Below are 13,416 nucleotides of genomic sequence, written 5' to 3' on the forward strand. Positions count from 1 at the left end.
TAATTATGTATTTATAATTTATAAATCTTATCTTTTGTTGAGAAATTGGGTTAAAATGTAATTTTACTTTTATAATTTTTTAAGTTGTATTTACTCAAACTAATATATATTGAATCATTATAAAATATCAAAAGCTGAAAAAATTCTCAAGGGAAAGTTAAGCTTAGGCAAGTTGCCTGAGCCTATTAGAGATGAAAAATGAATTCATGTGCATTACTTGAATCCAAGCATGTTAGGCTCGAGTGTGGCAACCTTAACCCATAGAGGCGTTAGGATGCATGCTCAATATGGGTTTAAGTTACGATACCCGACCTATGCATCTTGGTAGTATTTAGGCTAGGGCATGGTAGCTTGAACATATGGAGTTTTTTTTTTTTTTTTTTTCCTTTTCCTTTTAATGGGGTTTAGACCTGTTAAATTTAGGTTTATTAGTAATCTCATAAGTCTTTGTGATATTTATACACGAAGACTTGTAAACATTCTTGATATGATAATTTTTATCTAGTTTTATTTGTATGAAAAGAGGGGTGAAAACCCCGGGTAATATAACAAGAAGCTCGTGTGTAAAGACACACATCATGATTGTAAAAGGAATTTCGAAGTAATTAAAGGAAAAACATTGAGAAACCTATACTTAGAAAATTTATAAGTGGTTAAGGGGAACCCATAAAGGGTGGAGCCTTAACTTAGAAAGTTTTCTAAAAAGCTGAGGAGAATCCATAAAGGGTGGAGGGGATGGATCCATGTTGATGCCAATAACTAGAAAATTTTCTAAGAGGTGGAGGGAAAAGACTCATGAAGGATGATGCTATTGCACTAGAAAGATCATGTTTATCCCTTGAAGAGTGGTCCCATTGGAATGTGGGAGGTATGTGACCTTGCTAAGATGGCAAGCGGCGTAAGAGCCTTCCATTGAAGAGTGGTTATTTTCAAAGAGTGGGTGGCTTGTGGTCCATGGCCTTCTTCGTGATGAAATGAGGAGTGAGAGCCCCCCATTAGAGAGAAGTTGCACCTAAGAGTGAGAGATCCAATATCATCCTTGATGATAATATAACGCTTGGGAGCCCCTCTAGAGAGTCATGCTAGTCCGAGACTATATTAAAATGGTAGGAGATTCAAGATCAATCTTTGATGAATTGGTGAGAGGCCTTTTGGCATTACTTAGAGAATATGCTAGTCTGAGACTTTTATTGGAGAGGTGAGAGATCCAAGATCAATCTTTAGCATTACTTAGAGTGTTAATCTAAAACTCTGTTAGAGAATAAGCGATTTGAGATCATCTCTTGAAGAGTGGTCACATTAAAGTGTGAGAGGTATGTGATCTTGCTAGGATAGCAAGGGGCATGAGAGCCTTCCATTGAAGAGTGGTTATTTTCAAAGAGTGGGTGGCTTGTGGCCCGTTGATCTATGGCACGTCCAGAACAGGAAACGCCCCTTGCACACAAACAACCCAACGCGTATTGTATTTTCTGTCTCCAGTTGGATAAAATACTTTTAAGCTTAGCCAGCTCTTTGTTATGTATGGACACTGCTTTGGCTCTGTTAGTCAAATAGCGCATACCACTTCACTTTCACATACACCCACTTTTTTCCACTTTCCTGGGCTACTTCCTCGATTAACTTTGCAAGCCTGTCTCCAGTCCTCCAAGATTGTGAATATATGCCAGCTACAACTGATTTTCAATCAACTAGGATAGGTTCCTGCCTATGAAAACAACTATATAAGGGACTCAAGCTCATAGATCCAACCTCACACAGAACATTTTGCTCTCTCATAATCTCTAACTAGCAGCTGGTATATACATCTCCGTATCTTAGAAACATAAAGATGTCTTTCTCTTGTTCGAGTAGACTTTCTTCCATGCCTCTGTTTGCTCTGTTAATTGCTTGTCTACTGGAAGCCTCCAAGGGTGGCAATTTCTTCCAAGATTTTGACGTCACCTGGGGCGATCAACGTGCTAAGATGCTAAATGGTGGCCAACTTCTCACACTATCTCTTGACAAGGATTCTGGTTCTGGCTTCCGGTCCAAGAATGAGTACTTATTTGGCCGAATCGACATGCAAATCAAGCTGGTATCGGGCAACTCGGCCGGCACTGTCACCACATACTATGTAAGCCTCGCTCCTTTCTTCTCTAATCGAATTCTGCTGTAACTCGTAAATTTGAGTTTTCTCATATTTTCCTACTTGTTATGCAGCTATCCTCTCAAGGGCCGACCCACGATGAGATTGACTTCGAGTTTCTAGGCAATGTAACTGGAGAACCATATATTCTCCATACCAATGTGTTCTCCCAAGGGAAAGGCAACAAAGAACAGCAGTTTTATCTCTGGTTTGATCCCACAAAGGCTTTCCACGCCTACTCTATTGTGTGGAACCAACAACGAATAATGTAAGTCAACCATACGCTCACCTCAGTACTTCTGTCTCGTTGCGGTTACTGAATTTTCGAATACTAATTTGCAATTTGGTATGCTTCAGTTTCTTGGTGGACAACATCCCTATAAGAGTATTCCACAACTCGGAATCAATCGGAGTGCCGTTCCCGACGAAGCAACCCATGAGGATTTATTCGAGTCTCTGGAATGCTGATGATTGGGCAACGAGAGGGGGGCTCGTGAAGACTGACTGGACACAAGCTCCTTTCACTGCTTCTTACAGAAATTTCAAAGCCAATGCTTGTGTTTGGTCACCTGGATCATCTTGCACCTCCACATCCCCGAATTCCGTGGAGGACAGTACCTGGCAAGTTCAAGCTCTTGATGCCTCCGGCCGCAACAGGCTTCGATGGGTGCAGCAGAAGTACATGATTTACAACTACTGCACTGACTTGAAAAGATTCCCTCAGGGTATCCCAGCTGAATGCAAGCGATCAAGATTCCTTTGAAAAACTAGACATTAATGGCTCTGTTCCAGATTATGAAAATTCTTTATTCTTTATGCAAATATATGTAATATGAAATTTTAATTCTTTATTCTTTTTGAAAATATATGTAAATGTAATATGAAATTTTAATTCTTTATTCTTTTTGAAAATATATGTAAATGTAATATGAAATTTTAATTCTTTATTCTTTTTGCAAATAAAAATTAATGAAACATTAAATAAATCATTTTTAATTATTTATCCTCTACTTAATTCCTTCAGCATTATTACAACTAATCTTGATCCAACATTTACAAGAAAATGTGGGTGGAACATAATGATTTTGATAGTTTAGAAGAAATGCAGCAGTCGTTCACATTAGAGTGAATTAATATAGCTAGCAATTGTTTATTAAAATATTTTTCACACTAGCATATTAAAACAATTTAAAAATATAAAAAAATAATTTAAAATAAAACAACATAAATAATTTTCATTTTTTTTCATAAACAGATTAATTTAAAATACAAAAATAAATAAATTATTTACCAAACACATTCTTAAAGATGCTCACTGCTGTAAAAGGAACTTTGGCAAAATTTTGTTTGTAAATGAATACCTAATCACGAATCATGTTCTTCTCTTTCAATTAATTATAACTTAATACTTAGTCATTGTAGTTTAATAAAATTTAACTCTTGTGGATCTCAAAAAGTATTATCAATTAATATTAGTTCTTAGTAACTTAGCCCTTTTATTAATTCCAATTTCCTTTTCAACTTATTTGATTTTTTTTCTCAATTTGAAAAAAAAAAGTATTGGATGAGATTGAAAACTTTTATTAAGAAAGATTTTAATTCTTAATCCTAAATAATTAAGTTAGCTTTAGATGTATTTAAAAGATATTAATATATCTAGTTAAAATTAATCCATATTAATAATGTTAGTTTGATGGCTCATAAGTTATCCATAATATATAAATTTCGAGTCTTTCTTTTAGGTGGAGTGAAAAATTATATATAACTTATATAAGCTTTCTTCCAATAGAAACTTCTTTAATTGAGGCAAATAAAACAATACAAGAAAAATAATAATTACAAGCAACACATAATATCAACACCGCATAAAAACTCGAATTTAAAATTTTATTACCAAATATATTATTTTCTAGTAATCTCTTTAAATAAAAAATAAAAAAAAATCCTATTTATACTTGCTCTATGTCTACCTTAAAGAGAAAAGGATGCTAATAAATAACCATAGCATTATTATAAGGATTCCTAAATTAAATAAAGAAATAAAATTATTAAGCACAATATTTAATTTTTTAAATTATATATATAAAAAATATCTAATAATAAATAATTCTTCATAAAATCTCTCGCGTCAGCCTTTTTGTACAGGAAAAAACTCATCATCGAGTTCAGATTGTTAATGTCTTGATTTCATGGATGTCTAATCGAAACTCTTCAAATTCTTTTTCTTAGGTGTATAATTATTTTAGGTATCAATTAAATCTTGCATAAGAAATATCTCTTTCAATGACTTCTAAAATAATGAATTGCAAACTTTGAACTTAATTCATCAAGATGTGGAGACAATCATATTATATGCACACAATCATGATGGTGTGATGATATAATCTGAAGGAGTTACATGGGGGGAGGGTGTAACATACAACTAAGTTTAAGAAACTATTAATTCAAATACAATGTATTTATTTAAAAGTCATTTATGAGAACTTCTTTCTCATTAACATTCAAAGCAATGTTGAGTGAGAATATTTTCTTGGTTTTTTTTTTTTAAAAGATTGTTTATCATGATAAAAAGGTTTTTTAAGTTTATAGAAATTTTTTTGGGTCATAATAGGTGAGAAAGATGCATTTCTCACATAAAAAATATATGGTCACCATTGTGGTAGCAAAGTTCCGATATAAAAACAACATATTGTTTACGATGTCAAAAGACGTGTTGATTATTCTCTTTTTTTTCCAAAAAAACAAGAACATTTAAAGAAACATGAGACAAAGAGTTGTTTGAAAGTGTGATAATGGTTGCAGTTTAAAATATTTTTCAATTACAAATGTATTAAAATAATATTTTTTTATTTTTAAAAAATTATTTTGAATATTAACACATCAAAACAATATGAAAATATATATAAAAAATAATTTTAAGTAAAAAAAACATTTAATTTATGAAAAATACAGTTTCAACTATGTTCCTAAACACTTTTTAAGATTGCACGGGTTCAAACACAATGATGTTTTTCCAATATTTTTTACAAACTTTTTGTTTTTCAATCTTTTTAGTTCATTCCTTTTTCTTTTTGGTAAATTTTATTTTTACACATACATATTAACCAAATTGCAGCATTACCCTCCAACCAAAAGGAAATTACATCTTTTTTATTTATTTTCAAACAAATAAAATATTGAAATTATTTAACAGATGTCAACAAGAAAAAAACTTCAAAAGAAAAATATATAATTATAATTATAAGTAAAACAAAGTTGATATAAGGTTTTCACAACGTAGAAGAATTGTTTCCATGTTAAGTTGATAATTGATTTAGTAAAAAAAAAATTTATTTTATTGATTAAAAATAATTAAAGCTTTAAAGATAAAATTTTAAACTCAAATAAAAAATTCAACATCTTTTTCTTTTTTTCACCGTACAGGAGGTGATTTTTAAGTATTTTGTTCCTTAAAGTTTTTTTTATCATCTAACTAAATTAAAAACAAAAATGTTATTGAACCCAATGAAATTCATAATATGGATCACGAGTTTGTTTTTTAAATGTTATCACAGTCTCAAAAACTAAATATTAAGAGGGTGTTTGGGAGTGTGGTAGCTGTTGCTTTTCAAATAGCTTTTCATGCCGAAAAGCATGTCAATAATGTTTTTTATTTTTTAAAAATTATTTTGATATCAACACATCAAAACGATCCAGAAAGTACAAACCGAACTCAATTTTAGCAAAAAAAAAAAAAAAAGTTTGAATTTTTTCGAAAAGCAGGTCACACCTCAATCCCAAACGGCCCCTAAGTTTAGCAGGTTAATGATGGTTAACCCACTAGATTTATCATGGTTTCTAAGGTGTTTAATAGGTGTTTTAAGTCAAAATGGGTTTTAGGTAAAAAGAACCTTAAGCCTGATTTTCCAATCATCATATCGACATAATCTAGGCAAAATAGGTGACACGTCGTCGCCCTTGACAGCCGACATCTTATATTGATTTAAAAGAAAGTGGGATGGACAACACAGGTCTTGATGAAATGGGACACGTGGGATGCCCTGGCTTGCCAGACCCATCAATGTCAGACCCTTTTTTTCTAATTTTTTTTATTTGAATTAATGCTTATTTTTTATTAAAAAAAACTTAATTATATTATGTTAATACCCTGTTTTTCTTTTATTTTGTTTAGAGAATCTCTTTTAAATGATGGTGATTTTATTGTTATGCTTTTAGTTTTCGAAGAAGTTTTTCTGATTCATCTATGATTTTTTTTTTTTATCATTCGTATAGATGAACTATATTTTCTAAAATAAAAAAAAATATTTATTTTTCAGATAATATTTCTAATATGAGTAGCCTTGCATATTATTCTTTTTTATTTTTTTTATTCAATCAATTTAATATGTTTGTCTATTTTCACTATCGTTTGATTAAATAAAAAAATATTTTAATAAACAAAAATAAGAAAAACATGATCATGTAAATATCTCATCTTGTGAGTTTAAATATTTTGATTTATATTTATCTTTCAATTTTTCAAGTTTTATTTTTAGATGTTATTAATTTATTTTTTAGTTCTCATAGTTTTCAGTTTATTTATTTACATGTGTGCATAAAAATTTTTATTTATAAGACATAAAAATATTTGACCAACAACGAAGCATGATTCTATCTAGCTATGTGACCTGCGCTTCGCCACGGGTCAAGTAATCAAAAAAATAAATTAAAAAGCTCCTAATAAAATAAAATAGAGAATGTTTTGTCTATTTTTTAGTTTTTGGTTTTTTAACCTATCATGTCACTTTATTTTGTATTTAAACAAAAAGGTTTATTATCTCATATTGACAAAACATAAATATATACTAAAGCACTTTAAATCTCACATGAGGAAAAAAATACATTCTTATAGTATTTATATAGTGAACTATAAAATGAGTTGGTAACCAACTAGAAAATATGAAAAAACAAGGAGTCTAGTGTAGGAGAAAAAACATATTTGAAAAGAAAAAAAAGGTCCCTTCCAGATTTTTTCCAGATCACCCGCGTTTTGGGTTGACCCAGCAGGGCAACTGGTTTACTCCAGGTCAATTACAGGCTTAGATTTTGAATGAAACAGACCCATTCAACGTTGTTGGGCCTGGCCTCCTAGCAAGACCTAAAGCGTTGGGTTCTACTTTGGGCATGGCCCAAGATGTTGGGTTATGGTTAGAAAATGATCCAAAGATGTTGGGTCCTTGTGGAAGAAAAGCCCAATTAGATGTTGGGTCATGGTTGTACAAAGCTATTGAGTCCTGGTGGCAACAAAGCTCAAATGGGCGTTGGGACCAAAGCAATTTTGGATCTTGCTGATTTATTTTGGGTCATGCATCCAATAGGACCCAACACCAACATAGGTCCTGCACATGTCAGGATCCAAAGCAATTATGGGTCCTACACCAGGCAGAACCTAGAGATATTCTAGGTCTTGCACTCGACAAGACCCAACACCTAATTAGGTCCTGCACTCAGCAAGACCCAAAGCTATAAAATACTAAAAAATGGAATCATTTCTCCAAGATAATCCACTAAAAAAAGAAAGGTCCATAACATAGTTTTTTTCATTGTAATAAAGTTGCATAGTGTCTATCTTTCATTGATAAAGGGGTATTCCATGGGTTAGCCTTGGTATGGTGTTCCAAAATAAAAAATCTTATATAATACCAAACATTTATAAAGTATATGATGTGAATGAAAAATTTATTGAGAGCTCCATCAACTTTAATATGACAATATTAGAGAATTATTTACTCAGCCAAATAAAATCTCAATATTTTTTTTAAAAAATATATATATTAAAGAAAAAAATATAAAAACATGAAAAAAAATATTATTTTGAAGCAAAGAAAAAAAATTAAAATTTTAAAATTTCTTGGGTCTGGTGTCGCAGCCAAACACAATGCCAACATTTAACAAAAATACACAAACAAAAAAAAATTGAAGTAAAGAAAAAAAATTAAAACTTTTAAAATTTCTTGGGTCTAGCATCACAGTCAAACACAATCTTAACATTTTTTTTTAAATAATACAAAAATATTAATTTGAAACAAAGAAAAAAACTTAAAAACTATCAAAAAAATTTCAAAGAATTTTCGAAAACACAAAATCAAATATGATTTAATTAAAAAATTTTACCCAACCTAAAACAAAAAAAAATTAGCATCACCCAACTTTTGTACAATATAAAAAAAATCTCATCAATTTATTTTAAAAAATAAATTTAAATCAGAAAAGGCATTGACAAAGAAATTTAACTTGATATGACTGCCGGGTTTGGAAGCCAGTCATCCTTATTGATCAATGGTATTCCATTAATATTCAATGGTGGTGTTATACTATAGTGAAGAAGATATATATATATATATATATATATATATATATATATATATATAGAGAGAGAGAGAGAGAGAGAGAGAGAGAGAGAGACAATGTGCAAAGGCATAGAGAGGCATAAGGGATTGAAGTTTCGCGTACATGATAACATGGATTCTCAATCTGTCCACTAAAGAAAATTAATTTGTTTTTTTACAATCTTCCTATGTTGATGTCCTTGGGGTGGATTTCTTTGAATAGCTCTACCAAGGGAGTAGGCATTTTCGGTCTTTGCTTTTCCTATGAACAACTCTGATTTTTTCTTTTCGTTCTACTTGGGCCATGGTTTTCAACCGGACCCTGGGAGACTGCTCACGCCCCTAGATAGCTTTCAAAGTTTGCAAACCTTCTTGGATCGGCAGTTTCTGATTTTTTCGAAGGAATTTATGGCGGACCCAACACCCACTTGGGTTCAGCACCGACAGGACCCAACTCTAATAGTTCCTATAGGGGACTGGATCTAACACACAATTTATTTATGTATTTAATAATATATATATTCAAAACTATTGCATAAAAAATGTAAAGACAATAAAACTTTGAATCTCATACACTAATGTTATAAAATTAAAATATATTCTATTACCCAAAATAAAATCTCTTATATAATACCTAAAATTTATAAAGTATATGATATGAATCAAAAATTTATTGAGAGCTTTATCAACTTTCATATCACAATATTAGAGAATTATTTACTCAGTCAAACAGAATATCAATATATTTTTTAAAAAAATATATATTATTTTGAAGTAAAGAAAAAAAAATTAAAATTTTTAAAATTTTTTGAGTCTAACGTTGTAGTCAAACACAATTCCAACATTTTTAAAAAAATAACACAAAAACATAAAAAAATATATATTAATTTGAAGTAAAGAAAAAAAAGTTCAAAATTGTCAAATATTTTTCAAAGAATTTTTGAAACGCAAAATCAAACATGATCTAATTAATTTTATAGAGTAATCCCTATAATTTTTTTTTTTTGCAAAGTTCATTTTCGCTTTCTTTTAATTGTATCTTGGTTCACAGTGCATGTATAGTAAAAAAAATCCTCGTACATTTTAATACTTAGCGAAGCAATTATACAGGTCTACATTTAATTGTATCTTGGTCCACGGTACATGCATGTACAATAAGTCCATAGTTAATTGTCTCTTGGTCCATAGTTAATTTTTGAAAACACAAAATCAAACATGATTTAATTAGAAAATTTAACCGAACTTGAAACGGAAAAAAAAATTATCATCACTCAACTTTTGGTCAATATAAAAAAGTCCTATCAATTTATTTTAAAAAAATAAATTTAAATCAAAGAAATATAATTTTAGTGCCTAAAAATATTAAAGAAATAATACAAAATGATCAAAAGAATATTAATTTAAAGTAAAAAAAAAAATAAAAAAAATTTAAATTTCTTGGGTCTCCTCTCTCAACTAGACACAATCTCAATACATTCTTAAAAAGATGTATTTAAAAATTAATATAAAAAACATCAAAAAAAATATTTTGAAGCAAAGAAATTATATCTCCAAAGGTATTATGGGTCCTGCACCCAACAGGACCCAACACCCAATTAGATCCTATACCATGTAGGACCCAAGGTTATTTTGGATCCTGCATCCACTGGACCTAACACACAAATAGGTCTTGCATCCTGTATGACCCAACACCCAACTAGGTTCTACACACGTCAAGACCCAAAGTAATTTTACCTAATATTGCATTATTTAATAATATATATAATCCAAAATTACTGGATAAAAAATCTAAAGACAATAAAACAATTATAAAACTTTGAATCTCATACACTAATGTTATAAAAATTAACATATCTTCTATTACCCAAAAATAAAATTACATTATAATATTTATAAGTTATTTTTTAATGAATTGTAGTGTTAAAAAATTCTCTTATATATTACCAAAATTTTATAAAGTATATGATGCGAATCAAAAAAATTTTGAGAGCTCCATCAACTTTAATATGTCAATATTAAAAAATAAAATTAAAAATAATAAAAATCTTAATTTGAAGTAAAGGGAAAAAAATTTCATTTTAAAAGCATTTTTGAAAAACAAAAATAAACATACTTAAATAAGAAAATCCAACTGAATCTCAAATGGAAAAAAATTATCATCTATTATTTTATGCAAAAAAAAACAAAATGGGATTCGATTTCCATATATAAGGAAGGAAGGCTAGATACCTTTGACAAGGTTGTATTTTTGGTTGAAATGGGATGGTGTTCAAACTCCCGAAATGTAGTCAACATGCCTTCCTCTTTATTTACTGGACTAACTCAGGGAAGGGGGGATCTCCTCCGAAGCATGTTGCACACGAAAAATAAATGAGATTCCCTTACCTAATTGTGTGTTAAGCGATTGTCATTCCACCCCCCTAACAAACGCTACAGTGATGTCCATAGTCAGGCAGGACCCAATGCTATTGATATTTTTTTGTAATGTTTTAGGTCTGACTTGTCAACCAAACCTAATAGCGTTGGGTCCAGCTGCCAAAGCCAGACTCAACAGCTTTTAACAGAGAAGGCCACGCCCCTAGCTGCAATTCTTAACTAAAAATACAATAAAGGAATGTCCTTCAGAGAGCTACAGTGTTGTCCACAATATATTTACATTAAAAAAATCCTCATATATTTTAATACATAGCAAAGCAATTATGCAAGTCTACAGTTAACTGTATCTTGATCCACAATGAATTATCTCTTGATATAAAGTACATTCATATACAATAGAAATCTCTAATAATTAGCTCTACCTAGATTGATATTCTAGTATAATACACCTAGATTGATATTCCACCCAACGCGTATTGTCTAGTCTGTCTCCCGTGATAAAGCTGCTTTGAGCCCTATCTATGTATGTGAAAGTTGTGAACTCACCATCATTTAGTCATAAATCTGATATTTAATTAATTTATTATATGGTCAAATCGCATGGTCTTGTTTGTAATTAGTCCATCCCCTATTTCAAATGCTTCACTAACTTCCTCTTCAGCCAAAGAAAAGAAAAGAAAAACACGATTTTCTAGTTTCCTAGCTTCTTCCTCTGCCCCTCATTAATTTGCAAGCCTGTCAGCAGTTCTAAAAGAATCCAAAAACGCTAGTTCTCTCCAGCGAATGGTTATGTCAACCAGGAAAGGTTACAGCCTGGAAATGCCCTATATAAAGGAACCAAGCTGCATTTCTAACATCACAGAATACAAATCTAGCTCTCTACTTATCCTCAAGATACCTCCATCTCCCTCTGTTAGAAAAGGAAAGATGCCATTCTCTTGTCCCAGTAAGCTTCCCTCAATGCTTCTGTTTGCTCTGTTACTTGCTTGTCTACTGGGGGCCTCCATGGGTGGCAATTTCTTCCAAGATTTTGACGTCACCTGGGGCGATCAACGTGCTAAGATGCTAAATGGTGGCCAACTTCTCACACTGTCTCTTGACAAGGATTCTGGTTCTGGCTTCCGGTCCAAGAATGAGTACTTATTTGGCCGAATCGACATGCAAATCAAGCTGGTATCGGGCAACTCGGCCGGCACTGTCACCACATACTATGTAAGCCTCGCTCCTTTCTTCTCTAATCGAATTCTGCTGTAACTCGTAAATTTGAGTTTTCTCATATTTTCCTACTTGTTATGCAGCTATCCTCTCAAGGGCCGACCCACGATGAGATTGACTTCGAGTTTCTAGGCAATGTAACTGGAGAACCATATATTCTCCATACCAATGTGTTCTCCCAAGGGAAAGGCAACAAAGAACAGCAGTTTTATCTCTGGTTTGATCCCACAAAGGCTTTCCACGCCTACTCTATTGTGTGGAACCAACAACGAATAATGTAAGTCAACCATACGCTCACCTCAGTACTTCTGTCTCGTTGCGGATACTGAATTTTCGAATACTAATTTGCAATTTGGTATGCTTCAGTTTCTTGGTGGACAACATCCCTATAAGAGTATTCCACAACTCGGAATCAATCGGAGTGCCGTTCCCGACGAAGCAACCCATGAGGATTTATTCGAGTCTCTGGAATGCTGATGATTGGGCAACGAGAGGGGGGCTCGTGAAGACTGACTGGACACAAGCTCCTTTCACTGCTTCTTACAGAAATTTCAAAGCCAATGCTTGTGTTTGGTCACCTGGATCATCTTGCACCTCCACATCCCCGAATTCCGTGGAGGACAGTATCTGGCAAGTTCAAGCTCTTGATGCCTCCGGCCGCAACAGGCTTCGATGGGTGCAGCAGAAGTACATGATTTACAACTACTGCACTGACTTGAAAAGATTCCCTCAGGGTATCCCAGCTGAATGCAAGCGATCAAGATTCCTTTGAAGAAACTACATGCTAAAATTTAATTGGAACATGAAATTCTTTATTCTTTCTGAAGATATAAATAACGTAATGTGAAACAATTCAATTTCTTAATTCATCTTGAGTTACTTTCTGATTCTTCACACACATTACAACCCATCTGTTACCTTGGCATTATAAATAAAACATTCGATCAACACATCCTCCCATCAGCATTTTGATGAAACTGCGGTGTACATCAGAAGTAATCATGCTATTAACGCACTGGTCAAGTACAAGAAACAGACCAGAATCAGAATTAAAAGCATCGAAACTCCAGTCGGCCAACCTTCCAGCCCTCTAAATTTGCCAGGAATAATCAATAATCACACATGGCTGGTACCATATGCTTGCTTTATAGCGCACACTGACATATTTATTCCCTTTTTATGGTATACATGACGGTTGCTCTAGATAATTTGACAAATATAAATTTTAAGCCTCCAACACAGGTCAATCTCTGTTGTTAGCAAAAAGACGTCTCTCATAACCTTTTATTTCTTTGCCCTGCAATTACAGCAACAGGGATCCTAAGTAGGTAT

The 13,416-nt window shown here is 32.0% G+C and overlaps 2 protein-coding genes across 2 annotated transcripts; both read left to right on the forward strand.

The window, feature by feature from the left end:
• The first annotated feature begins 1,744 nt into the window (after window positions 1-1,744).
• LOC118062244 (xyloglucan endotransglucosylase protein 1) lies at window positions 1,745-3,128 on the forward strand. The gene is made up of 3 exons (XM_035075980.2): window positions 1,745-2,113; window positions 2,200-2,393; window positions 2,483-3,128. The coding sequence occupies exons 1-3, from the start codon at window positions 1,829-1,831 to the stop codon at window positions 2,886-2,888; spliced, it is 885 nt and encodes a 294-aa protein (XP_034931871.1). The 5' UTR covers window positions 1,745-1,828; the 3' UTR covers window positions 2,889-3,128.
• Window positions 3,129-11,605: 8,477 nt separating this feature from the next.
• LOC118061849 (xyloglucan endotransglucosylase protein 1) lies at window positions 11,606-12,949 on the forward strand. Its single transcript, XM_035075446.2, has 3 exons — window positions 11,606-12,081; window positions 12,168-12,361; window positions 12,451-12,949. The coding sequence occupies exons 1-3, from the start codon at window positions 11,653-11,655 to the stop codon at window positions 12,854-12,856; spliced, it is 1,029 nt and encodes a 342-aa protein (XP_034931337.2). The 5' UTR covers window positions 11,606-11,652; the 3' UTR covers window positions 12,857-12,949.
• Window positions 12,950-13,416: the final 467 nt, after the last annotated feature.

Source organism: Populus alba, chromosome 5, assembly GCF_005239225.2.
Source record: "Populus alba chromosome 5, ASM523922v2, whole genome shotgun sequence".
Lineage (NCBI taxonomy): Eukaryota > Viridiplantae > Streptophyta > Magnoliopsida > Malpighiales > Salicaceae > Populus > Populus alba.

Excerpts from the sequence above, each read along its gene's own strand:
- LOC118062244 (XM_035075980.2), top strand. The coding sequence starts at position 1,829 with ATGTCTTTCTCTTGTTCGAGTAGACTTTCTTCCATGCCTCTGTTTGCT. Across the intron at positions 2,114-2,199 it reads GCACTGTCACCACATACTAT|CTATCCTCTCAAGGGCCGAC; the intron begins GTAAGCCTCGCT and ends CTTGTTATGCAG. Across the intron at positions 2,394-2,482 it reads TGGAACCAACAACGAATAAT|TTTCTTGGTGGACAACATCC; the intron begins GTAAGTCAACCA and ends GGTATGCTTCAG.
- LOC118061849 (XM_035075446.2), top strand. The coding sequence starts at position 11,653 with ATGGTTATGTCAACCAGGAAAGGTTACAGCCTGGAAATGCCCTATATA. Across the intron at positions 12,082-12,167 it reads GCACTGTCACCACATACTAT|CTATCCTCTCAAGGGCCGAC; the intron begins GTAAGCCTCGCT and ends CTTGTTATGCAG. Across the intron at positions 12,362-12,450 it reads TGGAACCAACAACGAATAAT|TTTCTTGGTGGACAACATCC; the intron begins GTAAGTCAACCA and ends GGTATGCTTCAG.